This window comes from Lolium perenne, chromosome 4, assembly GCF_019359855.2.
Source record: "Lolium perenne isolate Kyuss_39 chromosome 4, Kyuss_2.0, whole genome shotgun sequence".
Taxonomy (NCBI): domain Eukaryota; kingdom Viridiplantae; phylum Streptophyta; class Magnoliopsida; order Poales; family Poaceae; genus Lolium; species Lolium perenne.
In genome coordinates, this window is record NC_067247.2 from 7,049,725 (window position 1) to 7,076,004 (window position 26,280).

The following is a 26,280-nucleotide window of genomic DNA, read 5'->3' on the forward strand; positions in this document are numbered from 1 at the left end:
GGGCGGACCTGGTGGCTTAACCCATTTGCAGGACACGGGGGTTGCCCCCCGAGTCCATTCAGCCACTGCTACCTCTTGATCTCCCGCAGAAACTTCGTCTTCCTTTGCCTCGACCAGGACTACTGCACGCTTGAATTTGTCCTGGTACAAGTCCGGGTGGTGCTGTTCATATGCCGACAGTTTCTGAACCATGTGCGCCAGTGAGGGGTAGTCTGCTTGGGAGGCCATGTCCTTGAGCGGCGCTGCAAGGCCCGCCACTGCCAACTCGACTGCTTCCTTTTCAGTCACACGAACCGAATAACATCGGTTCCTAAGATTCCTGAAGCGCTGGATGTATTCTGTCACAGTTTCTCCACGCTTCTGACGTATTTGTGCTAGATCGGCAAGGCCAGACTCGGAAGCCTCTGAGTGGTACTGCATATGGAACTGTTCTTCCAACTGCTTCCAAGTCCGGATCGAGTCTGGTGGCAACGAGGTGTACCACCCGAAAGCCGATCCTGTGAGGGACTGTGAGAAGAACCTCACGCGTAGTGGATCCGACACTGAGGCCGTTCCTAGCTGTGCCAAATATCGGCTCACATGCTCGATGGAGCTGGAACCATCTGATCCACTGAATTTGGAGAAATCTGGGGAGCCGATATTTAGGTGGTGGTGGGATCAATTCGTACTCGTCGGGGTACGGCTTGGAATAGCCGATTGCCCTCCTTTTCGGCAACATGCCAAACTGGTCTCTCAGTATGGTACTGATCTGATCCGTTGTGCTGGCTGCAGGAGTTGAACTCTGAAGATTCGCCGGGGTGGCGTACTTAGCCAGCCATGCTTGCTTTTCCAGCTCTGAGCCAACTGCAGGAGCTGAGCTCTGGAGGTTCGTCGGGGTGGCATATTTAGTTAGCCACGTCTGCTTCTCAAGATCTGTTGCTGACGTTCCTCCTGCTTTCCCAGAAGTCCCTGCTGTCGCGGCCTGGTTTGTGAGCGCCCAGTTACCGCAATCTGGCACATACGTGCACATGTACCCGTGAGGGATCTCCTTAGGCGCCTCATGCAAGAACTGGCAGTCACTAGGGTCACCACCGATCTTGTAGACGACGAATGCCGGTGAATTCAGCACTTCTGGTGCTGCCAACGCAAATGGCAGCGGTGGACGGGACTGGAGTGGCATCTCTCCTTGGTGTCACTACTAGGAAAAGGCTTATAGCCGCACTCTTTACCGCCGGCGAGTAGGATTTGAAGATGCCGGCGGTAAGGCCTTCCAGGGTGGCCTAATCCTACCGCCGGCGAGATTAAATGAAAGTTGCCGGGGGTACATGTATTACCGCCGGCGATTTCGGCACGTAGGCGCCGGCGTTAAAATGGGCTGCGGAGCCACTATCCGGCCTGGCCTTACCGCCGGCAATTTTGACCCAATAGCGCCGGGGGTAGTGGGCCTTTCCGCTGGCAATCCCACTCTGGAGGCGCTGGGGGTAACGTGGACAGGATGGGCTGGAAAAAACCGGCGGCGCCTGCAGATGGATTTCGCCGGGGCTAACCCTGCAGTCCGCGGATCTCCCTTTTGCCTCGCACGCACCGTCTCCCCACCCCACTCGATCCACTCCCACCCCCTAGCCCCGGCCAACTCCCCTCTCACGCACCTCCCCCGCCCACCCATGCCGCTGCCACTCGCCGGCGAAGCTCCGGCGACGTCTCCCCGCTTGGTTCCTCGGCCTACGCGGCCGTCCCGCGCCCCAATCGCGCCGCTGCTCTCCTCCCCGAGCCTGCAGCGAACCCTAGAGCTGGGACTACAGGCCGGCGTCGACGCCCGGCTCGCGCGGTGCAGCTGGCCCTCGACGTCGATTCAGCAGCCATGGGGGCCGTTGCTCGTCCACGGGAACCTCCAAGTCCGCGGCCGCGCGTGATCTCCAGCACCCCACGGGAGAGTGACCGACGCCTCCGCCCTAGCCGCCTCTGTCCTCGCCGCCGCCACGCTCCCGGCCGCCGTCGCCCTCATCCGCTTCGTCTTCCCCTACTGGCTCCGCGTCGCCCTGGCCGAGGCCCCCTCCGCCGGCCTCCCCCTCGCCTCCCCTCTCCTCGCCGTCCGCCTCGGCTCGGACCTCCACCTCCCTCTCCCTCTCCGCTCCACACGGTGGCGGCCCTTGGAATCACTGCATCGGCAACGGCGAGCCATCCACAGGGAGCACGAGATGGCGGCCAAGTTCCCGGCGACGGTGGTCGCGAGATCCAGGCACGCCTCCGGCCGCCTCCCTTCATCCGCGACCGCGTCCTCGACCTGAAGCCTCCCGCCCGCGAGTCCCCGCCGCCGGCCTTCCTCCTTCTGCGCCTCTACGTCCTCCAATTTGGTATGTGCTTACCGCGATGCTTCTCAGAATTAGTAATTTGGGATAGAACCTTGGTTTGGGGAATTAATTCACAGGCCATGCCACTCTGGTTAATTTTAAGAACGTTAAAAATACAACATGGAAATTTAAGTTTGCATTAACTTGCACATATACTGAAATGGAAATTTGATATAAGTCACTGATAGACAAAGCATTGCACAAAAATCAATGGAGCAGTTTTGTGTTATTTCTATATTGACAATTTCTTCCTAGTACATGGTTTCATGTAACCATACGGTACAATTGGTTGGGCGTGTTCACTGAAACATTTCATATGAAACAGTGGGATAGCTCTTGTTCATCAGTGAACTTGCTGGAAAACAAAACCAAGAATGGTAATGTGTAGTAGGTTTGATCACACGCTGACATGCATACACACAATGTGAACTGGGCATATCACTACACCACAGTAGATGGAAGGATCGGGCAATACAATCACCTCATTCTTGAGGGGATTGGTAATTTTTTAACAACCACGCTAAGTGCAGGTCACTTCCTTTCCTGTTTTTTCAACAAAATAGGAAAGCATCCTTGTTAATGTCGAACGAGGTACAACCTTATTTTAGAACGGAAATTGTATTCTTGAAATTTCTGAAAAAGGTATCCATATATAGTAACCACACATATAAACCTTTAAATTATCTTTCGTAAAATAGTGCCAGACCATGGCATGATGCAGATACCCAATCCATGGCTATTCAAATGTATATGTTATCTTTGCAGAACTGGAAAGTAAGCAGTAGCAGTCTAGCAGATGCTATGAAAAGTTGAGGAAACTCCGCTCTCATTTTCAATTAATTCGAGTGCAGATAAAGCCTAAATTTGGTTTTTCATTAATCAGAGAAATCAAATGCTTTGCGTAGTTTTTACGGAACATAGCTAGAGAGAGAGCATGATTCATATAGGATATGTATATGAACTCACCTTTAGGAGAATAATTACGAGCTACGTCTGAGTCATTTTGAACTTGCACTTTTTTGGTTTGTGTTTGATACGATGCTACATAAATTTAGATGTTTCACAAATTAGATGTCCTGCATCTTTAAGACACTATCCAATATTTATGTAGCATCAAAAGGTCGGATTGCAAATTATTCTGTAGGAGATGCCATAGTGACATAAGCAAGTGCCACCTTCATTTCCCTGCCTACATTTTATTGCTAGCAAGTAATTTAGATGATTTCTGCTAGCAGTCTAGCACAGGAATAGTCATGTTTAAGGCCTCTTTATCATTCTCAATAAATCTTACTATTTATTATAATATACCTCAATACTATTACCATGAAAAAATATCATTAAAGCCCTTCTTTTTTTAGTACACCACTTTTACGTACAAAAATGCAGTATATATGCAAATGGTACAAAGTATGTAGTAGCAAATTAGCAATAATTATTGTGTACCTTGTCTGTGCAATGATGTATATAGAACATGATTTGGAGTTTGATTGCAAGATATTTGTGAAAATACTTGTAGGAAGAACATCGTGCGCACCATCGCTATGGACGGTACCGAGGGACTCGTCCGCGGCCGGAAGGTCCTCAATACCTTGACCACTTGTCGTAGAAAATATTTCTGGTCATTTTGTTTGCTCGATGGTACTATCAATGGTTTAAATAGCAATATGTGTACACCCACTTTCCACCAGCGCTCACAGTATTCAAATGTTCATTCTTTCTGTTATAGTCATTTTCATTTTCTCGGCAATATGGGCGCAAGTATTATTGCATCACAACACATAGCTGTTTGTTTCACTGTATCACACCTAAGATAAGTAGGGATTCAAATGCAGTAATATTGTCTGCACACTTAAACCATTTCCCACTTGAATTAGCTTAAAGTTTCAGTAAACACTCCAAAGTAGGTATAATCTTCGCCGTCGTCTCCTGCCCTGCCGCAAACTAGCACTAACTGAATTACATAGACTAGGTCCAAGTGTTATGCAATTTTCAACTTGCAACTGATATGCTATTTAATGTCAATGCTCCACATTTTTCTGTCAACTGGTATGCAACTGATATTGCATTAGGAATATTTCTGTGACGGAGTACTCCGTTCCTTTCCTAGTGATGGAGTACTATTCAGTAGTAATAACCTGTGATGGTTTCTTACACAATAAAATGATGTCTTTGTGTGTATTTGCAGCTGCAAAGAGGTGCTATAATTTGAGATGATGTGCAAAGAGGCTATTTCTGTGAAGGAAGCTTTCAATATCAGGTACCTGTGGTGCGATGCATGAGGCTCTGATTGGTAGGAGTACTTGGATCAATATTTGGAGTATACTTGGAGTAATCTCGAGCAGTAATATGTATCTTGTTTCAATATATTTATGAATATTTGGAGCAAGAGTATCAAGAGTATAGTTCATGTGCAGTAATCTGTATCTTGTTTCAGTATTTGGAGACTCATGATGTACTAGTCCTTGCACTAGTACACAACAGATGTGCTGCTGTGCTCTTGCTTGCAGTGCTTGCACTACTGAATGAACTGTTGTTCCATGGTCACAGGGATGAAATGAAGAGTGAATTTGTTTTTATTCTGAAGGTTTTGTGATTTCATGTCAGTTTTTTTTTTTAAATCCTAAAATACATACCGCTGGCGCATAGGGCTGTTTGCCGGTGGTAACTTAATACCCCCGGCGGTTTTGAAAGCGCCGGCGGTAAATAATACCCCCGGCGAGTTGGCTGAGGTGCCGGCGGTAATCTGGGTTATCCCCGGCGGTTTGCAATGTGCCGGCGGTAAGGGCTTACCACCGGCGAGGTGATCGCCGGCGAATACGAAAATGCCGGCGGTAAGCCTTTTCAATGTGCCGGTGGTAAGCCTTTTCCTAGTAGTGTGTGTCCCGAGAGCTGGTCCTGACGGAGAGTACTGGTGCCTCATGATCTCCTGGATCACCCGGAGAGCGACACGCTCCAAAGTGTTCACCAGGTTCTCAGAGTGGCGGTGCAGCGAGTGAGCCACCAAGTAGTTGATCTCCTGACGTAGGGACCTGGTGCGTTCTTCTGACGGGGCAGAGAGGTCTATCCCATCGAGTGCACCATCAGGCGAGAACCCCTTCCACCTGATGCCATGTGAACGGGTTCTGTGGAAAGAGCCGATGAGGTCAGCTTCGAGGATGGCTTTGACCTCGTCATACTTCTTCTTGAGCTCGTCGGTCAGATCCTCGTACGTGACTGGAGTGCCGTCCGCCATCTCAGATGTAGATGGCGATGTGGTTGATGTCGAAGCTTGTCCCACTGGGCGTGCCAGAATGCGTTGCGGTCAAAACCCACCGGCGGGCAGCGACGGGCAACACCGTAGAGCCGGGAACAACTTAGGGCTGCGGCTGGCCCTGGTCCCTCCGAGCGACGGCCCGCAAAGCCTCTGGTACACACGTCCGATGCTGGTGCAAGGGCGTGCCACCTGACCTATACCTGGTCAGGAAGGTGATGGAGATGCCTCGCTTAGTTTCCTGCATGGCATACACGTAAACATTAAATACGAGCCTCGATCGGCTCTCAGGTTATCCTGTGAATCGGCTCAAGGAGCCGATCCACCCATGATTCGTACGAGGTGCACGAATATATGGTGGTCCTGCTTGATCAAGATAAAGCTAAAGCGATCTACGACGATTTAGGGTTTTCACCGCATAATCGGATCATCCTACTCACGATTGGGCCTCGCGGTCACGCACGGTGATCGTAAGCCGATCCTAGGCAAGGCCTAAAAACCAACACGAGGTTGATCCCCGGAACATCCTGTCTAGGACTAGCAAACTTGGGCTCGGTCGGTCGCACCGACCCCTTCTCCTTCACTCGCTCGCAAACCCTAACCCTCGCTCTCGCTCTTGCGACACCCGTGTCGCCGCGTCTTCGCCAAATTGTTCCGGCCATCTCCGGTCGTCGCCGCCAGTGAGATATGGCGCATCTGAACCGCCGTTCAACGGCGCTTCAGATCCACTGCGGCGATTTGTGATGCACCGCCTGTTCGTCTCGCCTCCTTCGCCTCTGGTCGCCTGGCGTGGAGTGCCGTGGCGATCTCGTCGCCGTCGACGCTCCAGATGCCGTGGCGCCGCCGTACTCGGCCGTGGTGGTGCTGGTGCTGTGGCGCCGCCGTGGCTTGGCCTGGCCTGGCGCTGCCGTGCCCTCGGCGTGTGCCGCCGTGGCCGCCATGGCCGTGCTCTTCGCTCCGCCTCACTGGTGAGTACCATCGCCTCCTCCTCTCCCTCTCTGTTCTGCTTTCTTCTCTCCTCCTCCTCTTCTGCGTCTTGCTCAGTCACTGGCTTGCATCTCCATGTAGAGATGCTTGCCGTGCCGATGCTCTGCTGATGTGCCTTGCTAGCCGTGTATGCGTGTATGTTGTTGTGCTGCTGTGCTGCTTGTGCTGCTGTGCTCCACTGGCCCTGGCCATTGCTTCTATGGCCATGCCAGTGCTTGTGATGCTGCCTTGTGCAGCCCTACCTTGCTACTGCCATGATTATTAGTGTTGTACTTCCTTGCCATGCTATTCCTGATCCTGTGCAAGAATTCCTATACTATGTGCTTGCTTATGCTTGCATTTCTTGCTTAATTCAATCCCTGTGGTATTGTCTTTGATGCTACTGCTATTAAATCATCAAGTGTATTCAGTTGATTTGCCCTGGCTTGATTACAGTGTGTATTCCTTGCAAATTTGCAAGTGCCAGTGCTCTGATGTATTATATCTTGTGCTTAATTTCATAAGTATGCTCAATTGAGCATTGTTGTTGGCTTAACAGCACTATCCAATGATGAGTGCTATGGGCTTTACTTGTGTATCTTGATCTAGTGGTTCATCATGCCTTTGATGTGCTTCTGGATACAATCATAAAGTCATTAACTCAGTGTCTGTTTATTCAGTTATGGTTTGGTTGGATTTCTTCAGTAGTTGGTTAATTCCTGTTGTTGTGCTTGGCTATGGCAATCTGTAGCAAGAGCTAGCAAGCTCTGGTGATCATATGATCATCAGTTGCTTGATGAATAATTGTTGTGCTTCTCTCTGTGACTATCTGGTGCTCATCCTGTGCTGTGTGTGCATCACACAGGCTTGTCCTGTGTGTGATGGTGCTTGCTCAAGCATCAGTGGATGCTTGCAATGATCCATTGGATCATCTGCAAGGCTCTGGTGCATCAATTGCTTGTCTAATTCATTTATCTGTTTATCTTGCTTTATTAAATGGATGAATGATGTGAACTGTGATTCAGTGATGATCATTTCAATGAATTTGTTAGGGCTAGTTGGATGAAAACCACTGGTTGGTACCCTAGCCCACTACTGAACCCTACTGGGTGATGATGTGGTGGTTTCAAGTGTTGGCTGTGGGTTGAGATGGCCCTGGCAGCACTGTGATGCTGTCATGGGTAGCTCCCCCTCTCTGTGGCTTGCTATGGTTGGTGATTGCTTGCTGGAATTGGATAATTGCTCACTGGCTTGATCCAATACTGGACTTCCAGTGGCTTTTGATGCTGAGAAATTATATAGACAAGGGTTTGTCTATTGCCTTATGGCATAGCTAGCTATAGGTGCTAAGTGTGTTGGGCTAGGCTAGTTGTGAATTCATTGTTTGCTGGATTTCCTTAGTTGTGCACTGATTTGCATAACTGATGTTCCCTTAGGATGATTATCTATTGGCCTTACCCATATTTGCTTGCACCAAATGGCTATGTAGCTAGATGATGACACAAACAGGGTATTCTACCCTTCTGTGCTCCTGTGATGCATAGTATGTTTATTTATGAGCAAAACTTGGTTTTGCTCAGGATGATCTTGTTTATACCTCACTCCAGCTCCTAGATTATTTGTTGGTGTAGAGGATTGCTTCAGTGTGGTGATTATGCTTGCCCTGCTCCTCCTTGCAAGCCTGTAGTGCTTGATTCAGTGTTGTGGTGGTTTGAGCAGGTTGAACAGCAGTGGTTGTTCTTCCTGTTCTTGAGTTCTTGTGTTTCTGATGAACTTACCCAGTTGCTTGTCGATGAACTGCTGGTTCTGGCGGTGGAAAAGGTTTTATACCATCCTTTCTTTGCTCTCCTGGTCGACAGCTTAGCCTGGCAACACTTGGTGACTCACTAGCTATGTGGTGCTGTTGTGCATGCACCAAGCCTGGTGAGCAGCTAGGCTATGTGTGTGTGTCCTGGCTTGGGACTTGGGCTGTGAGAGGATCAGCTCGGCAGAGCTGTGATCATATCCTCTCAAATAACCATTTTCTTACTAACCTGCCAAGTGGCTTTCATAACTTCTGTTTTTTGCTTTGTTGTGTGCAGGGATCAAGATGATGATCAAAGTGGAGATCAAGATCATCAGGCTCAAGCATCTCATGAAGATTAGCTTGTAGTTTAGGATAGATCATTTCATTGTACTTTTTTTTTCTATTTTGTCAATTCTTGTAATGTGTTGTAATATTCTATATTTCAAATCTGAATATTGTAAAGACAATGTATCTTGTGTGTTTATCAATAAAGCTCAACTTTTCTCTAATGAGCTTTACTTTATATTTGTATTATTCAAGTTCTTTATTATTTACAAATTTACTTAATGAATTACCTCACATTTGAATTTGGAGATATTCATTTGATATTTGAATTGGATTTCAAATGCAACTTAGGTTTGAATTCAATCATGCAACTTAAGTTTGAATTCAATCATGCAACTTAAGTTGTGATGCAATATCTCTCATCTCTTCTCAAAACCCTAACTTAGTTGAATGAGAAACAAGTTTGTCGCACTCTCGAAACCCTAACCCTGTAAGGTGTCGAGAGAGAAACTTGTCCCCCTTCGATGCAGTTTTGATTTAAAAGCGCGAAATTTCCCCAGAATTTACGATGCAATGCACATCCCTTTCTAAAATCTACCCCTCGATCGTCTCTAAACCTGGGACATTACACGCCCTCCAAAAGCTCCCTCGCATCATGCCTCGTCGACATGCCCGGTAGGTGTTCGTCCAATTGCATGGCCGGACATGGACTCCGATGAGGAGGAAGAGCAGATGTTCGCCTAGATTTTTGAAGAAGAAATGGCAGCCGCCGCCAGAGACGAGGTGCACATGCTGATCCTAACTTGCCTGTCCGGCTTGTACGCCGATTCGGCCATTGGTCGCTGTGGTGGGTCGGTACCAGGCCGCCGGAAGTGCAAGTCGAGGCAGCGAATGGAGGGCAACTGCATACTCTACGCCGACTACTTCGCCGACGATCCATTGCACGGTGAGGCTGTTTTTAGGCGTCGTTTCAGGATGAGTCGGAAGCTCTTCCTGAAAATTGTGTATGCCCTTCGAGAGTATGACTCCTATTTCAGATGCACGTTGGATTGCACCGGCATGACACGGTTCTCCGCCCTCCAAAAGTGCACGGTGGCTATGCGGATGCTGGCAATGGAGCTCCTAGTGATTCTACTGATGACTATCTTCGGATGGCAGAGTCCACCGCCCTTGATTTTTTTACCGGTTCTGCAGGGCAGTGATAGCATTGTTCGGGGACATCTACTTGAGATCACCCACTGTCGAAAAAACTGCTAAGATCCTCGCTGTCAATGAAGCTCGATGATTTCCAGGATGCTTGGAAGCATTGACTGCATGCATTGGAAATGGAAGAACTATCCGTTTGCCTGGCAGAGAATGTACAAGGGTCACAAAAAAGGCTGCACTGTGATACTTGCGGCAGTGGCTACCTATGATCTCTAGATTTGGCACTCCTTCTTTAGTATGCCGGGATCCAACAACGACATCAATGTCTTGCAGTGCTCGTCGATCTTCTCCAAGCTTATTGAGGGTCATGCTCCTCCGGTTATCTTTGTGATCAATGGCCGGCAGTACAACAAGGGATACTATCTTGCAGACGGTATCTATCCAAAGTGGGCAATATTTGTGAAGACTATCTCAAGCCCCACCCTCCCGAAGGAGCATCAGTTTGTCAAGGAACAAGAAGGTTTCCGGAAGGACGTCGAGCGTGCATTTGATGTCCTCCAGCAGAGATTTGATGTAGTCCGGTTCTCCGCTTTGACTTGGTCCAAAGATCAGATGTGTGAGATGATGAACTGTTGTGTGTGCTTACACAACATGATTATCGAGAATGAGCGAAAGTATCCGGTTCCTCCGAGCGAGCAAGCTGCACCATATGACAGAGAGGGTCCTCTTGCACAGCCTAACCACCAGGTGCCGGCATCGTGGGTTGCGCTATGCGTCAGGAGATTCGAGACTCCACAATGCATCAACAGCTGCAGGATGATCTGGTGGAGCACATATGGACGCTTCGAGGCAACACCGACTAGTTTCCGTTTGATTTGTTTCAAAACTTGTCTTGTTTTGTTGAATTGTAACGTTTATTTGTAAAAATAAGCCAATTGTTGGCAAAACTTGTCAAATTCGCTGAACTATCCTGGATATTTGATTTTCGACATTTCCAGGGACGTTTTTTTTCTCAAAAACACCGAACACCGGGTGTCTACCGGCGAGACCGCTGGAACTTCGGCGCTCCCCAGTCAAAACTTTCGTCCAATCCAACGGTATTTAGCGCTGGATTTAGCCGTGGAAAGCGCCAACGGCTGAAGATGCTCTAAGTATTAGCTTCCCCGGACCTGACTTCTTGTGTAAATACTACCTTCGCCACTGACTGCAAACATACGGTAAACATGTGTTGGTCATCATCGTGTCACTATTCACCGCAACCCATCCGAATGGTAAATATCCCATATCATAATGAAGTAACGAGAAGTCTTAGAATTAAAAAAATCTTCATGGAACGTTTAGAAATCTGCATTGTCATCTCCTTGCACAATACTACATTGCAATATCAACATTTGAAAATCTTGGAGCAAAAAAAAAAAAAAAAAAAAGCAACGAGGATGGGATGGGAGAAGACTAGACTAGACTAGAGTAGCATATCCTAGAGTTACCCCATATTCAGCAGATTCATCGGATTCGTGAATGTACACGGACGGTGCACCGCACCTGCCAATACAACCATGCTCTCGAGTTCCAGGGTGCACGAGCACGAGGCCAATTTGCCCTGCTGGTCATGGGTCACTGGGCCCACATGCGGGACACGGGCCCGGCCCGTACCCAGCCCACGCGCCCGGACCCACCCCGCCTCGCCTACTGCAGAATCAAATGGAGAAGCGCCACGTCCCCGACCGACGCGCACTACACCACTTCACCAGCCAGACCCTAGCAGCAGCAATGGCCACCCCGCCGCTCGCCGCAGTCTTCCTCCTCCTCCTCGCAGGGCCGGCCCATAGGCCGGGCAAACAGTGCGCCTGCACTGGGCCCCCGCGAGCTAGGGGCCCCAGCCTGTAGTTCTACCACTAGCAGATGGTGTAATTTCCGATTTTAGGCCTTCAAATAAAATAATAAAAGGCCCATTTGATGCGCACCCTGATCATACCAATCGATCGATCGGAACAACCTTGATCCTCTTGTAAAGTGAAAAAAGTAAACCAATCGTTCTCTTCTTCCTCTAATCATCCCGCTCGCCCCTGAGAGGCCGAGATGCCTCATCTCCTCCTCCCCCAAATTCCTAGGACGGGGCCCCCGCTGCTACGCCTTCCAAGTTCCAAGATCATGTCCAGCCACTAATGGAGGCCAACGGCATGGCTCCATAGTTCCCTAAACTTCTCCCCTTCAGTTCTCAAAGTTCTTTTCGTTCCCAAATTCCAATCAAGTTGTTTAAGAATGGGGATTAGAGAGAGGTGAAGTTGTTCTCACGGCTTGCCCTTCATGTTGCTCTACAATCTACTGTTACACAGTTCCCCTCTTCTCTTCTTCAACTCAAGCAGTCAAGATCTTCATAGGGAAAACGAAAAGCAATGGGGATGTAGTCTTCATTGGACCTGGGAGACTGAGGGTGATCACTGCTGAAGTGTTGAAGAGAAAGGGGATTCAGTTCATGGAGTGTGATTTTACTGTTCATTCTGCAGATCATCAAGTCTACATCAAAATGGAGCAAGGTCCTTCCATTCCCTAGCTTGACAATTTTTATGCAACTTTTACTATTCATTTGGTCATATGTCTTCTAGAAAGCCTTTTGTCCGGTAGTAAAAAAGAAAGAAAAAACATTTGAAAGCATTGATAAATATAGAAACGAAGGATTTGCAACTAGTTTGACCATTGCCAAAGCCCAAAGGTATATCATGTAATACCGGTGTTGATTCATCTTCTGTGAAGCCAATATGGTTCCTATTACCATGATTAGTCCACTAGATCGAGACAAATGATTAGTATGTACTGTGTCATTTTTAGAGCCAAAATATTGGTATGTGCCATCTGTTTTGAAGTCAAAAGATTAGTATATTATGTACTCAATAGTATCTGAACTTTTTTTAGATTGAAATACATAGTGTTTTAATAATTTGTGTTAATAAGGGCCTCTTGTTGTCATTTTGCACCGGGGCCCCATATAAGTATGGGCCGGCCCTGCCTCCTCGCCGTCTTCGGCACCTCGCACCCACATGCCCGGGCCCTGGACTCCTCCCCCGCGGCCGCGGAACCGCTCGCCGCCTCCGCCTCCCCGTTCGACGCGGCGCTGGCGGCCCTCCAGAACCAGATCGGCTACGCGTTCCGGTCCCCGGACCTGCTCCGCCGGTCCATGACGCACGCCTCCTACTCGCGGGAGAACGGGCGCGCGCTCGCCGTGCTGGGCCTCGCCGCGTCCCAGTCGGCCGCGGCGCTGCGCGCCCTCGCCAACGACCGCGACGCGCCGGCCTCCGCGGTCTCCCGCGCCGCGCGCGACGCCGCGGGGGAGGCCGCCTGCGCCGCGGCGGGCGCGCGCGCGGGCATCCCGGCGATCGTGCGCGTCGCCGGCGGGACCAAGGCGTCCGCGGCGCCCGTCGTGTGCGGCGCGCTCAGGGCGCTGGTCGGCGCCGTGGCGGTCGATAACGGGACCGCCGACGCCGCCGCGGAGGTCTTCTGGCGGCTCCAGGTGCTCTCGGCAACCGCCGCCATGTGATGCGACCAGACCACGAATGTTCGTCCGAGAGGGTTTGCAGTTGCGGATCAGTATTAAGAGCATCTCCACTCGTCCCCCCGAACAGGCCCCCGGCGAGCGTTTTTTCCATCCGGACGGCGAAATTCGGCCCAGTCGCGCCCCCGGTTCCTCGTTTTCGTCCGGATTTGGGCCGCAATTCATCCGGCGATCCCACGCCCCCCCCGGCCCCCCGGGGAGCGCTCGGGGACTCCGGACGAAACGAAAGCGCGCGAAACGGCGAGGAAACTTCCCGCGCGTCTGGTGGCCCCAACTTGTCGGCGAGAGAAACCGATCGTCGTCTTCCGCGCGCTGTAAAAGCCTGCCGCCGGTCTGCATTCGCCGGCCACGCGGCGAGTTAATGTCGTCGTCTTCGCGCGCTGTAAAAGCCTGCCGCCGGCATGCATTCGCCGGCCACGCGGCGAGTTAATGTCTTCGTCTTCCGCGCACGCATCGTCTTCCGCGCGCACTAAAGGTCGCCGCCGGCGTCAGCTCGCCGCGATCCACGCGGCATTTAATCCCCGCGCCGCCCACGCCTATATACGCCGCGCGCTCGCCGCGAGGCGACCCCCGTGCTCCACTCTCCCTCCACTCTCCCTCTACTCTCAAGATGGCGTTCTACGACGACGACGGCGGCGCAGCCAACAACGGCTTCGCCCGCCGGTCTCTCCACGCGTGGGAGGGGCACCTCCTCCACCGAGGCGGTACCCCTGCCCGCCGGACACGAGGCCTCCCGGAGGCGGGCGGCGGCTAAGTGCGGCGGCGTTCCAATCCCGCCGCCGCCGCGGGCCATGCCCTCGACGTCGCCATCGAGGAGGCGAGGATGACGATGACCGACGAGGAGCGCGCCGACCCGCGCCACCACCCCGACAACTACACGCGGTGGAACTCCTACTTCCTCCGGCGGTGGGAGGAGGCTGGCGGCCTACGACGGCCGCCGCCTCCGCTGCGCGCAACAACGCCGCGGGCCGCCGACGGTGGTGGGCGCGCGGGCCGGACACTCGAGGCCGTCATCGAGCACATCGAGGCGGCAACTCCCCGGTGCTCACGATGCCCCCTCTATCGGCATCGAGGGCATCGGCGAGCCGCCGTCGGGGAAGCGTCGGCAGCCACGGCGCATGGCTGCCGGCTCGTCGTCTTCCGGATCGGCGTCAAGGTCATCCTTGGCGCCGGTGAAGCGGGAGGAGGCGACGTCGCCTTCGACGCCGGTGCGCGTCAAGAAGGAGCCGGCGTCTCCGCCGGCGACCGTGCGCGACGGCGGCGCCCTCGTCATCCGAGAACAGCCTTCCGCGCCGCAGAGCGGCGGAAGAAGACGAAGAAAGAGGCCGCCGCAAGCCGCCTCGCCGACGAGGAGGCGAAGCGCGCGGAGGAGGCCGCGATGGCGGAGGCGATCGCCGTGTCGCTTGCCGACATGGAGGAGGAGAAGCGCGCGACGACGCCGCACCGGATCGGCCAGCGCGATCGGCCCAGCCGCCAGGAGGCGGAAGCCAGCCGGCGGCCGGCCGGACACGGCCGCCGCACGCCAACTCGCCGCCCGCGCCGCTCCAACCGCCAACGACGATGTCGCGCGGTACCGCCGTCCTGCGACACCTCCATCCGGCGTCGCTGTCCCCGTCGTCGACCTCGAGTCCTCCGACGACGACTGGTACAAGCCATCCCCGGGGTGGGGAGACGCCGCCAGGCGGCGACAGCCGTGCCGCGCAGCCGAAGGTGCCGAAGGTCGAGGACGACGGCTCCGACGACGGCGGCGACGACTACACGGTGTTCTACCGCCGTATGGGCATGTAGAGCGCCGTGTTTTAAAATTAGCGTTTGAATTCCCCTAGCCGAATTCGAAATATAGTCGAATTCGGCCTCTATGTATGAACTCCGCCCGTTCTAGTCTAAATATCATTAAACTTAGTCTATATTCACCCGAATTTAGCCGAAGTTTGTCAAGTTTCCGTTTTTTAAATTCGCATCGTCGACTTCGCCTGGGCACGCGGCTGGGAAACTAGCGCTCCCCACGCCAAAACTTCATCCAATCCGGACGAAAATTTCGCCGGATTTGGGCGTGGGGAGCGCCAACGAGTGGGGATGCTCTAATCCCTAGTAGTAGTAGTACGAAGCTTGCTGGTGTGTGGTGTGTAATCTAATTAGTATGAAGCTTGCTGGTGTGTGGTGTGTAATCTAATTAGTATGAAGCTTGCTGCTGTAAAGCCTGTAATCAACTTATATGAAATTATCAACTGCCACTTTGAGTTCCGTTATGATCGATGTGCTATCATCCAGGGATTTGCATTTGGATTTCTGATTTCAGATGATTGATCCTGGAGCGTGAGTTCCTTCCCAGATCATGTAAACCCAGGTTAGATTGATCCAAGAGTCTTCCTCAGTGCTCCCAGGTGGTAGGATAGTTTTTTGGCTGCTCAAGCTGGTGCTGTAATCAACTTGTATGGAACTATGAACTGCCACTTTGAGCTCTCCTATGATTAGTGTGCCATAATCCCTCAAGCAAGATGTGCATCTGGATTATGCAATGGTTTGAGATGGATCATGGAAAATGGGTTCCTTACCAAATCCAGTAAGCCCAGGTATGAAATGTACGATGTTGAGAATCAGATGCTTGCATGCTCCGCTGAATCATATGATTCTTAACCAAAGAACATGTTAACCATATATAGTTCTATTCATTGATTGGTGGCATGGGACCAACCGGGGTTTACATAGGGAGCAAGCAATGCAAAAATGATGTCAAGTACATGATCTTACAGACATAAGCATCATTTTGACATTAGTACAGAAAGGCCAGAGGGGCCAACTTAGAGGCAAGAACCACATTGCTACTACAAAGGACTCATTCCGGCGTTACATTTCCAAGATTAACTTAAGGCCGACACTATCAGGATCTCATCTTGTCCAAAATTTGATGATATATTGTATGAAATGGCTACTTCCTCGCCTTCTTGCTCCGGTGCGTGTTCTCGGGCGTCGAACCATCCAGCTTGCGTTTCTTGGTCAGCTGCTTCGCTTTCCTGGCTGCCACGGCAGGCCGCTTGGATTTGCGGGAACTCTCACTCTGCCCCGTCTCGCTAGGCCTGCCTTGCTGCTTCCCTTGATTGCTGGGGCGCCGGATCACTTTAGCCTTCTTCACGACGCCGGATTTGGTGGATTTCAGGCCCTGGTATGACAGGCTTGGCGGTTCCTTCCGTTTGTTTGAGTTGCTGCCTGGCGTAGAGGGTGTCTTCTGTCTTGGACCGCCACGTGTTTTCCCGGCATCTGCCTTCTTTGGTGTCGCATCGGCTGCTTTTGCATGGGTAAGCCTCAAAAGACGATCTCTGATCTTGAGACTGCGTTTTCTGACAACACCATTAGCAGCTTCCTGCGTAACACACATTAATACAATTATAAGATCCTGAGAAGATAACAAACAGTGTTCTAGTAGCCTATGCAGAAAATTATTCAGAACATTTCACAAGAAGATATCCAAAGTTAATGTATTATAAGACGTTATGTTTCTCAGGTGATAAGTATATCCTTAGGAAGGCACCTCTGCATATAGTTCATGAGTGGATAAAAGAAATGAGCTGATTGTGCAATTCTAGTCAAACAGATGCAATTGAAAAATCTGGATCACACTAACTCATTATCCTTAGTTATCCAGCACGAAATTTCCTACTCCAACTAGTTCGCAATTGAATTGGTTCAGCACAAACTTTTTTGGACAGCACTTACTGAACTTGTAATGCTAACAAGAACCTATCATTTTCCTATACTGAACTCATTAAGTACAAGACAAGCAAATCTGGAAATGGTAAGACACAGCATGGATAAAAGAGAATTCAGTTGGTAGTGTGGGGCTGAGTCTTTTAGTTTTGTTTTTACAACCCTGCTTGTAACTTATGTTTCCTTTGTAAATATGCAGTTCAGCAAGAAAGTCTTCTACTTATCATCTTATGTAATACTACCATTTACTGTATGACATGACTAATTTTACCACATTCTAAGAATGTTTTGCACAATCACATAAAGTATAGCAAATCCAACTATCCATTAAGGTCTTATGTACCCAAGAAACTTTCGATGTCGCAATGAGTCAGGACTCAGAGTAAACAAAACAGAAGAGGAAGCATAAGAACTATACCCTTGTTTTGAATAAAACATAAGCGATGCCCTTTCCTAGGCTTGAATCTGGATCCCTAACAACACGTATAGCCTCAACATCACCTTGTGGTCCACTGGGACCGCAGAACAGCTGGTAGAGCTCTTCATCCTATTGTGCCACCAAGAAACAAAGTTGACATTGGTTAATTATATCAAGTGGGCGTTATGATGCTTTGACTTTTACTGAAAGCACCATACAAGATTGCGAAGATCAACATCATACATACCTTTACATCAAATGGAAGGTTACCAACAAACACTGTTCTCTTTCTGTCATAGAGAGGTCCTTCTCCTCTAAGCTTTTTACGAGGCGGGCATGCCATGTCAACACGCAGGTGATTGCCATTGAACTAGAAAGTCCAAAAATTCAGATAGATGCATAACCTTGTTAGACATGACACATAAGTTCTCAAGACATAAATCAGCTACGTGACCATGTTATCAATTGTAAGAACGCCAACCTACCAGTGCCATATTATGAGATAAAGCTGCCCGCGCACACTGCTCATCTTTGAAGACGATGTAGGCATGTACACTGCAAGATAAAAGCATAGAGTTTGAAAACCAAAATGCAGACAATATATTTCGGGTATACCAACAACTTGAAAACAATAAAAAACATATCCAGCAACTTCTGGATAAAGGGAATTGTAAGAAGGCTGTGCCATTCTGGCCTTGGTGTGCTATTAAATTGGCAGTCAGCTCAATAATACTGAGCCTTGGCTTAATTACAACATAGTAGTAGAAAAAAAAACTATAATGAAAATGTAAAATTGAGTTATTTTGCTTTCTTATGGATTATGGAAAGTATTTTATAGATAAACAATGATTAACTTATGTGCATGCATAGGGACTCAGCAATATTTTCACGAAAGAAGCCTATTCTTTGCATCCACTATTTTGCATAGCCTTTGGCTCTTAACTCCTAAGCTATGACCATTTTGGTTTGTTTTCCTGAAAATCGCAGCACACTGAGCATTACTTGGATACGCCACTAGTTTGCAAGTATCAAAAAGATATTAAGCACTCCGTTTCATAATTCTTGTTGTTGATTTGGATGAATCTAGACACATTTTGTGCATAGATACATCCGAATCTGCGCCAACAATTATGTAACGGAGGGAGTAGAATGGAACAACCTGTGCATGTCCACAGCTGCTAAAAGAATCAATTCAAAGGGAGACAGTGTAGCACATGAGGTGAAAATAATGCCATTTAAAATGTGCACACAGAAAATCAGGAATTTAATTAGACACTGCAAGTGTAGGAAGGAATTGTTGAGGATAGACGATAGGAGAAAAAATATATATAATATAAAATGAAATACAATAGCCCCAATACAAAAGCAACACCTGCGTTGCCTTGAATATGTTGCAATTCTGAATTTCTAATTGTAACCGGGTGCTTCTTAACAAGAAATATCATATTGAAATTTTACTATATGGAGAACAAATTCATCAAGGGATGCGAAAGACGCATATCCCAACAATGGCATAAATTCCTCTACTGGTCATGGGTCGCTGGGCCCACTTGCCCAGTTCAGTTATATTGAGCCTTGGCTTAATAACAGCATAGAAGTAGGAAAAACACTAAAATAGAAATGTAAAATTGAGTTATTTTGCTTTATTATGGAAAGTATTTTATGGACGAACAATGAATTGCTTATCTGCATAAATAAGGACCAGCAATATTTTCCGAAAGAAGCCTATTGCTGTGCATCAACTACTTTGCATAGCCTTTGGCTCTTAACACCTAAGCTATGACCATTTTGGTTTGTTTTCCTGAAAAATCGCACCACACTGAGCATTACTTGGATACACCACTAGTTTGCAATTATCAAAAAGATATTAAGTAGAATGGAACAACTTGTGCATATCCATAGTTACCAGAGAATCATTTCTAAGGGAGATAGTGTAGCACACAAGGTGAAAATAAGGCCTTTAAATGTGCACACAGAAAATCAGGAATTGAATTAGACACCACAAGTGTAGCAAGGAACTATTGAGAATAGACAGACAATGGGAGAAAATATAGAATATAAAATGAAACACAATAGCCTCAATACAAAAGCAACACTTGCGTTTCCTTGAATATGTTGCAATTGTGAATTTCTAATTGTAATTAGGTGCCTCTTAGCAAGAAATGTCATATTAAAATTTTACTATATGGAGAACAAATTGATCAAGGGATGCCAAATTAAGAAGCATATCCCAACAATGGCATAGATTCCTCTACCTAAGGCAATATCAGGACCAGTAGTTCTAGTTCATATGTAAGAATTCATTCACTCACTTGTCGGCCGAATCATTGAGCTTCCCTTTTATGACGGCTCCTTTCCTCGGAATCTTGGTCTGCAGCAAGCAAGCACACGAATCAGCACAGAAACCCAAATCCCTCCGCAGCATAGAATACGTAATGGTAATTCAATGAGATGTCACTGACGTCGGTGAGGGGCACGGAGCGGATCCTGACGGACTCGACCTCGCCGAAGCCGGCGAACTCCTTGGTGAGCGCCTTCTTCTTGGTCCGCAGCGGCAGGTTCCCCACGAACACCGTCCTGAGCAGCTTGCCCTCGTCGTCGAACGCCTCGTCCTCCTCGTCCCCAGCGCCCCCGGCCGCCGCCACGGCAACATCGTCCGGCGCCTTCCTCTTCTTCCCGACCACCGGCCGCGGCGCGGGCTCCTCTTCCGCGGGGGCGCCGAGCTTCCGCCGCTCGTACCCCGCCTCGACCTCGTCCCGCTTCCGCTTCCGCCGCGGTGGCGACCGCGGCGGCGCCCCCTCGTCCTGCTTCTCCTTCCGCGACGGCTCCGCGGCCTCGGCCTCGGCCGCGGGAGGCTTCGGGTGCTTGCGCACTGGCTTCGCGGGCGTCGCGGGGGTGGCGGCGGGGGCAGCGGGAGGGGCCTCCTCGGGAGCGGACTCCTTGCGGCGGAAGGGGTTGTCGGCGGAGAAGAGGGAGCGGACGGCCGCCGCCGAAGCGTCGGGGTCGGCGGCGTCCTTCCCCTTCTTCGCCATCTCCCTCGTCGGCGTCGGCGGCTGCGTGGCGGCGGCGGCGGGGTAGAAGAAGAAATTTCCAAGGCTCGAACCAGGCTGGTGGACAACTGCCCAGCGCTCTGAATAGACGTGAGGCTGGGGCTGCCTTGGGCGCTCACAGCCGTCCGATCCGCGACGGACGGTTCAGATCATCCTGTGCCCTGCACTCGCCCCCTCATCAGCCACGGAGGCGCGCCAGAGCACGAGGGTTTAGCCAGTCAGTGTCTGCTAGGGTTTCGTCTCTCTCGCCGCGCCGCCGCCAACGTCCGGTCGTCGGCGAGGGGATGGAGAGGGCGGAGGGGAGGAAGGCGAACCAGCTGCGGAAGTACTCGTGCACGCGGAACCCGCTGGGCCGCGCGCACGGCTCGGCGCGATGGGAGCAGGGCGGCACGGCGGTGGTGGCGGCGGTGTACGGGCCCAGGCCGGGCACCAGGAAGGGGGAGAACCCCGAGAAGGCGTCCATCGAGGTCGTCTGGAAGCCCATGACCGGCCAGAGCGGTCAGTTGCCTACCACCTACCTACTGCAACTTTTGTGGCGATGAACTGCAATGTTGAGCTGAATTCAGTGGCGCTGATGTCTGTGTGGTTGTGTGTTTGTGTGTTTGTTCTCAGGGAGGCAGGAGAAGGAGTACGAGATGACCCTCAAGAGGACGCTGCAGAGCATCTGCCTGCTCACTGTCCACCCCAACACCACCACCTCCGTCATACTCCAGGTGAGAGGCTTCCCTCCCCTGCATTCTGCGATGGCCTGCACTCGTACCGGTTGTTTTGCTGCTGTGATGATTCCCGCTGTCGTAACTGCTGTGTCCCTTTGTGCATTGTGCATTGCTGTATCCGATGTTAGCCATTTCACCTACCTGATGAACGCCTATGTAGTATGTACACATGTTTCGAAAGGAAAATCAATCTTGTGAGCGTGCAATTCGGTTTCTACTTGGACTGCAAACCTTATGCCTGCCTGCGAAACTGAACAGACATAGCGTGGCCGATTAAGGACATGAAGTCTCTGTACGAAATAAATTGGAACACACATTCAAAAAACTCGCAGGGGGAGGCTTCGTGTCCTATGTTTTGTGATGCCTGCATATTTTTTTATTTTCGCTTCCCACGCTCCTGACATGATTGCTGGTTGTTATAAGTAATGTGTTGTACTGTCTCCAACGAATCCATTTCGCCTACCTGACGACCGCTTACGTATGCATGTTTCAAAGGGAAAATTTCTGACTGTGCTGAAAGGTTTAGAAAAGCTCTCTATTTTCAAAGATTGCTAGACGGACTGCAAATCTTCAATGTTATTCTTCCTGTCAAACTCAAAGCATATACAAGGGCGGGTACGAATGTGAAGTATCTATAGGAAATAATTGAAACACATATATGCATACATGCAAGATAAGACAAGTCTGCTTAAAGTTTGTGAAGCGCTCCATTTTTCGCCTACCTGATGAACTCCTATGTAGCCATGTTCCAAAAGGAAAATCAATCTTGTGAGCGTGCAATTCGGTTGCTACTGGACTGCAAACCTTATGCCTGCCTACAATGCTGAAAATATATAACTAGGACGATCAAGGATATGAGGTTTCTGTAGAAAATAAATTGGAACACACATTCGAAAAACTCACTAGGCGAGGCTTCCTCTCCTATGTTTTGTGTTGGCTTGCATTTTTTGCTTCGCACGCTCTTGCCATCATTTATGTTTGCTATAACTAATGTGTAGCTTTGTGCATTGTACTGTCTCCAGTGAATCCATTTGGCCTACCTGCTGACCGCTTATGTATGCATGTTTCAAAGGGAAAATTTCCGAGTTTGTGCTTAAAGGTTTAGAAGCTCTCTATATTCAAAGATTGCTAGTCGGGCTGGAAATCGTATTCTGCCCGTCAAATTCAAACCATATACAACCAGGACGATTACGAACATGAAGTATCTATAGGGCATGGTTTTAAAGGCGGCCAGGCGTCCCAAGGCGATGGGGGTGCGCCTGGACGCATAGGCGCTCAAGGCGCGTTGCAAGGCGACGCCTTCGGTCAAAGGCTCGAAGCGAAGCGAAGGACAGGGCTCCGGCCCAGTATACTCAAAGGCAAAAAAGAATTATCCCCGGCCCAACCGGCCCAACGAGATGGGGCTGGACGAGCAAGGACGCAGCTCAACCTCGACCTCTCTGTCCCCCACCGAGAGAAGAGGAGGCCATCCGAGATGGGGCAAGGAGGAGGAGGAGGAGGCCGGGCGGAGAGGCAGCCACCGCGGCGCCCGGACGCGCTCGCCGGCGGTGCTGCAGACTCCTAGGACGCTGGCGTCCGTGAAGGGGAGGGTGCTGGCCGGAGAAGGGGAGGCCGGCGGAGGAGGATGGAGGACGAGATCTCTCTCAATCGATTCGATTCTTGACTGGTCTGTTCCCCTCTATCTCTCCCCTCTGTTTCCCCTCTCTCTGGCCCCCAATTTCTCGCCAATTTCTGAGTTCTCGCCATGGTTCCCGCTCGCCTCCTTTGCTTCCGCTTGACTTGTCCATGGCGTCCAAAATGGGCCAGAGCGACGCTTTCCCCGCCTAAGCGACGACTTGGACGCCTCAAAGGGCGAATCTGGACGCCTTAGACAAGATCCTAAGGCGAGCACGACGCCTTGCCATCTCCGGGCGCTCGGACGCTTAAGCGTCGCTTAGGCGACGCCTAGGCGACGCCTTTAAAACCATGCTATAGGGAATAATCTGAAACACGTATATGTCTACATGCAAGATAAGACAAGTTCGCTTAAAGGTTTTGAAGCTCTCCATTATTAAAGAACTTAATGTAAACTTGTTTATGCGGTCTGTCACAGCAAAGTGCATTGTGTTCACTGGCCCTCTTGATTGATTAATGCGTCATTCCAGTTCATGTATTGTTTTTCTTATCCCTGGTCTCTTTCGGTTTTTGCAGGTTATGAGTGACGATGGTTCTGTATCCTTTTCACTTTACTGTAGTTAACTCCTAATCTCAACATAGTGTTCTGACTTCTGAGTTTTGCAATGGGCATCTTTGTCTTGCATCTGAATGCCTTCCTTGCATACCATTTTTGTTGCCCTTTAGTGATGTGCAAGAACTGATGGAAGTTCCATATTCACTAAATACTTTTCAGCCATCTTAGCATCCACGAATTTCTACTAGATTTATTTCATTAAGTACCAAATGTATGATGCATTTCAAATTTCTGTGTCTTCCTCGTTTCAATCAATAGTAGTCCTTGACAATACATAGCTCCTTCCATGTGCAATTAATGCATCATGTGCTGCCCTTGCTTTTGCTGGCATCCCCTTGAAACATCTTGCTGGTGAGTTGAGCTATTTGTGTATGTTCACTGTTGGAACTATATAGCTGACAAGATTGTGTTCTGCAGTTGCGATTGGCTGTGGTGTCTTGGAGAATGGTGATGTGATATTGGACACAAGCAAGGCAGAAGAGAAGGTATAACTTATCTTTTCGTCTGAACTTTACTCTTTGAAATGGAAGCACAGAATATTATCTGGTTTTCTGGATTGCTGGTCGTCAGTGTGCTCTTCAAACCCAAGTCTGTGCTACGTCCTTTTAAGTGTTGTGGTGCATAACGTTTTGTAGTCTCTGTAGGGAAAAGTACAGTTTAGTTTGCCTACCCCCTCCCAGCCCGTACTTACTGGTAAATCCATTTCATCTGAAGCGGGGCAGAAGAGCAGATATAACCGTATAAGTTGTTCTTTCCATCTGAACTCCACTCTCTGAGATGGAGCACAAAATATTGTCTGATTCCACATCCAGAAATTTCCGCGTTGCTGTCTGTTAGTGTGCTCTACAAACCCACTTTGTGCTACTTTCTAGTCTCTATAGGGAAAGTACAGTTTAGTTTGCCCACTCCCTTGCATCCCGTACTCATTGGCAAGTGTGGGGGCACTGTTGGTATGCATTTCAAGTTTCAATGTTGTTGGGGGCTGTTTACTCCTTGATGGTGTTTAATGTACTTCCAAGTTTCAATGCGGAACGAAAATGTAACTCATGTTGATCGCCCAAAGTTGACAAGTTGTGATGTCATGCATTTGTTACTCTAACATGCTGTTCTTGAAGATCAAACTAAACTACTCCAGTACTTTCATAATTTCATTACCACAAGAACTTCTCTGGAGTATACTTTCAGTACCACAGTAACTGAAGATTGTTCTTTGTCACAACCTGCAGCAACTGAAATCGTTTGCTCACCTGGTGTTCCCCAACTCAAGCAAGTCTGTCGATCTGAAAGAGTCACAGCAGAAAGATGGTCAGTCTGAACGAGGCTTGATAACTTCTATCACCCACGGAGTGATGTCTGGTATGGTCCTGTCTTGTGCCTTCGATTTGCGTGTTCTTCTGGACACTATGTGCAATTGTAAAATCCTGATTGTTTCACTTGTATTCAGAGGAGGATTACTTCAACTGCATTGAGAGGGGTCTGGCCGCATCCTCACGTATCTCGGATTTCATGAGGACAACCTTGCAGAAGCATACACCTGACTATCTCTGAGCACAGCACCATAGTGACCCGGTCACAAGCCGATGGCGGGTCGTCATGCTGTGAACAGAGTGCCTTCAGGACGTTGGGGCGCCACGCAAGCTTGTATGAATATGTAGTTCTTAGTTTGAGGATTATGAAGAGTTGATTAACAAGGAACTCTGGTGCAGGCCTTCTTTTTACTGAGTTATTGTTAACCGTGTTATCCAAGGACCAAGGCGCTGTAGATTCTAAAACTTTGTGGCATAGGTCATTATAAGATTTGTCTTATGGTATTCGTATCATCTGGAATGGTAACATTCTTTTTGTTCCATGGTAAGTTTTTTTCTACAATTTTGATAGGCAGTTCATGGTAGTATAAAATGTCAGATGACAATGAGCGTGCGATCTCAGTTACCATCCAGATGAGATTTAGCAGTAGGTGCATCCTCTGCTTCCGGCACCTGAGGACGCGCCATTGGAGGGCGGCATCCGCCGGGTTCCGCCGGGGCCGGGATGCACTTCCACTCGAAGACGGGCCACCAGCGGGTGAGGGACACCTCGCCATCCGATCGCGCGTGAAGGGCGCGCCATTGGAGGGCGGCATCCGCCGGGGCCAGGATGCAATCCGCTCGAAGACAGGCCACCAGCCGGTGAGGGCCACCTCGCCCTCCGCCGCGCGCGAACGGCGACGAGGTAGCTTGCATCCTCCTCTGTGTCGCGCTAGCCAGGGTGCGCACGTGCGTCGCACGTCGCACGAATCGAGTCACCGGTGCAAGACCACAAGACTCCGGTCGACTGCTTGCGGGAGATGGGTCATCTCATCTTCAACGCGCTTTTGCACCGCGCCCGCCGCGTCGACTCGCGGCCATCGCTGGTTTTCTTGGTGGCGCGGCGACTCATGCATCCGCCTGTCAAGCTCGCACCCCAGCGCCGCAAGGACAATATCGGGTGCACCGAGCCAAGCATTCCGACTACCGTCCTCTACGCTTGCTTGCGTACGCTCAAGGTTGACCTCCCACCCGCCTCTGACGGCCTCCTACGGGACTTTGTCCTGCTAATCAGGCCCTTGAGCCTCGGATTGATGCCTCGGGCGACGAACGGCGACCACGGCACGGTTCTATTGCCACCCCCTCACGTAGAGCAGCCTGAGCAGGGCTTCGTCAGCGTGGTGCTAGGCCTCATTGGCGCGCTCGCATCGCGCCCTCTCCACCGCCTCAACGTTCATGCCCCCGCTTGGCAATGAGGATTACATATTATTTATACGAAAATTTTATACTTTTTGATAATTTATTTTTAATGATGGCTAATGCTGCTAAGTATTATTTATGAT

At 49.9% G+C, this 26,280-nt stretch overlaps 3 protein-coding genes and 1 long non-coding RNA gene across 4 annotated transcripts; 3 read left to right on the top strand and 1 right to left on the bottom strand.

Annotated features, from left to right (window-relative positions):
- The first annotated feature begins 3,073 nt into the window (after window positions 1-3,073).
- On the top strand, window positions 3,074-4,906 carry LOC127349426 (uncharacterized). Its single transcript, XR_007880276.1, has 2 exons — window positions 3,074-3,138; window positions 4,516-4,906. It is a non-coding gene; the product is annotated as an uncharacterized lncRNA (long non-coding RNA).
- Window positions 4,907-12,755: 7,849 nt separating this feature from the next.
- LOC127346525 (protein NUCLEAR FUSION DEFECTIVE 2) lies at window positions 12,756-13,345 on the top strand. The gene has a single exon (XM_051372818.2). The coding sequence runs from the start codon at window positions 12,756-12,758 to the stop codon at window positions 13,296-13,298; it is 543 nt and encodes a 180-aa protein (XP_051228778.2). The 3' UTR covers window positions 13,299-13,345.
- A 2,615-nt stretch (window positions 13,346-15,960) lies between these two features.
- LOC127349427 (uncharacterized) lies at window positions 15,961-20,539 on the bottom strand. Its single transcript, XM_051375178.2, has 6 exons — window positions 19,899-20,539; window positions 19,749-19,807; window positions 17,922-17,991; window positions 17,684-17,806; window positions 17,437-17,565; window positions 15,961-16,674 (listed from the first exon to the last, which is right to left on the bottom strand). The coding sequence occupies exons 1-6, from the start codon at window positions 20,466-20,468 to the stop codon at window positions 16,243-16,245; spliced, it is 1,383 nt and encodes a 460-aa protein (XP_051231138.1). The 5' UTR covers window positions 20,469-20,539; the 3' UTR covers window positions 15,961-16,242.
- Window positions 20,540-20,726: 187 nt separating this feature from the next.
- On the top strand, window positions 20,727-25,279 carry LOC127349428 (exosome complex exonuclease RRP46 homolog). The gene is made up of 7 exons (XM_051375179.2): window positions 20,727-20,984; window positions 21,099-21,199; window positions 23,393-23,413; window positions 23,711-23,783; window positions 23,850-23,917; window positions 24,659-24,788; window positions 24,877-25,279. Exons 1-7 carry the CDS (start codon window positions 20,771-20,773, stop codon window positions 24,978-24,980), a joined length of 711 nt encoding a protein of 236 aa, XP_051231139.1. The 5' UTR covers window positions 20,727-20,770; the 3' UTR covers window positions 24,981-25,279.
- The last annotated feature ends 1,001 nt before the right edge of the window (window positions 25,280-26,280 follow it).

Coding starts and splice junctions, on each gene's coding strand:
- LOC127346525 (XM_051372818.2), top strand. CDS start 12,756: ATGGGCCGGCCCTGCCTCCTCGCCGTCTTCGGCACCTCGCACCCACAT.
- LOC127349427 (XM_051375178.2), bottom strand. CDS start 20,468: ATGGCGAAGAAGGGGAAGGACGCCGCCGACCCCGACGCTTCGGCGGCG. Junction 17,992..19,748: donor CTCAATGATTCGGCCGACAA/GTGAGTGAATGA, acceptor TTTATCTTGCAG/TGTACATGCCTACATCGTCT. Junction 17,566..17,683: donor ACCTTCCATTTGATGTAAAG/GTATGTATGATG, acceptor GTGGCACAATAG/GATGAAGAGCTCTACCAGCT.
- LOC127349428 (XM_051375179.2), top strand. CDS start 20,771: ATGGAGAGGGCGGAGGGGAGGAAGGCGAACCAGCTGCGGAAGTACTCG. Junction 23,414..23,710: donor TTATGAGTGACGATGGTTCT/GTATCCTTTTCA, acceptor GACAATACATAG/CTCCTTCCATGTGCAATTAA. Junction 23,784..23,849: donor CCCCTTGAAACATCTTGCTG/GTGAGTTGAGCT, acceptor TGTGTTCTGCAG/TTGCGATTGGCTGTGGTGTC.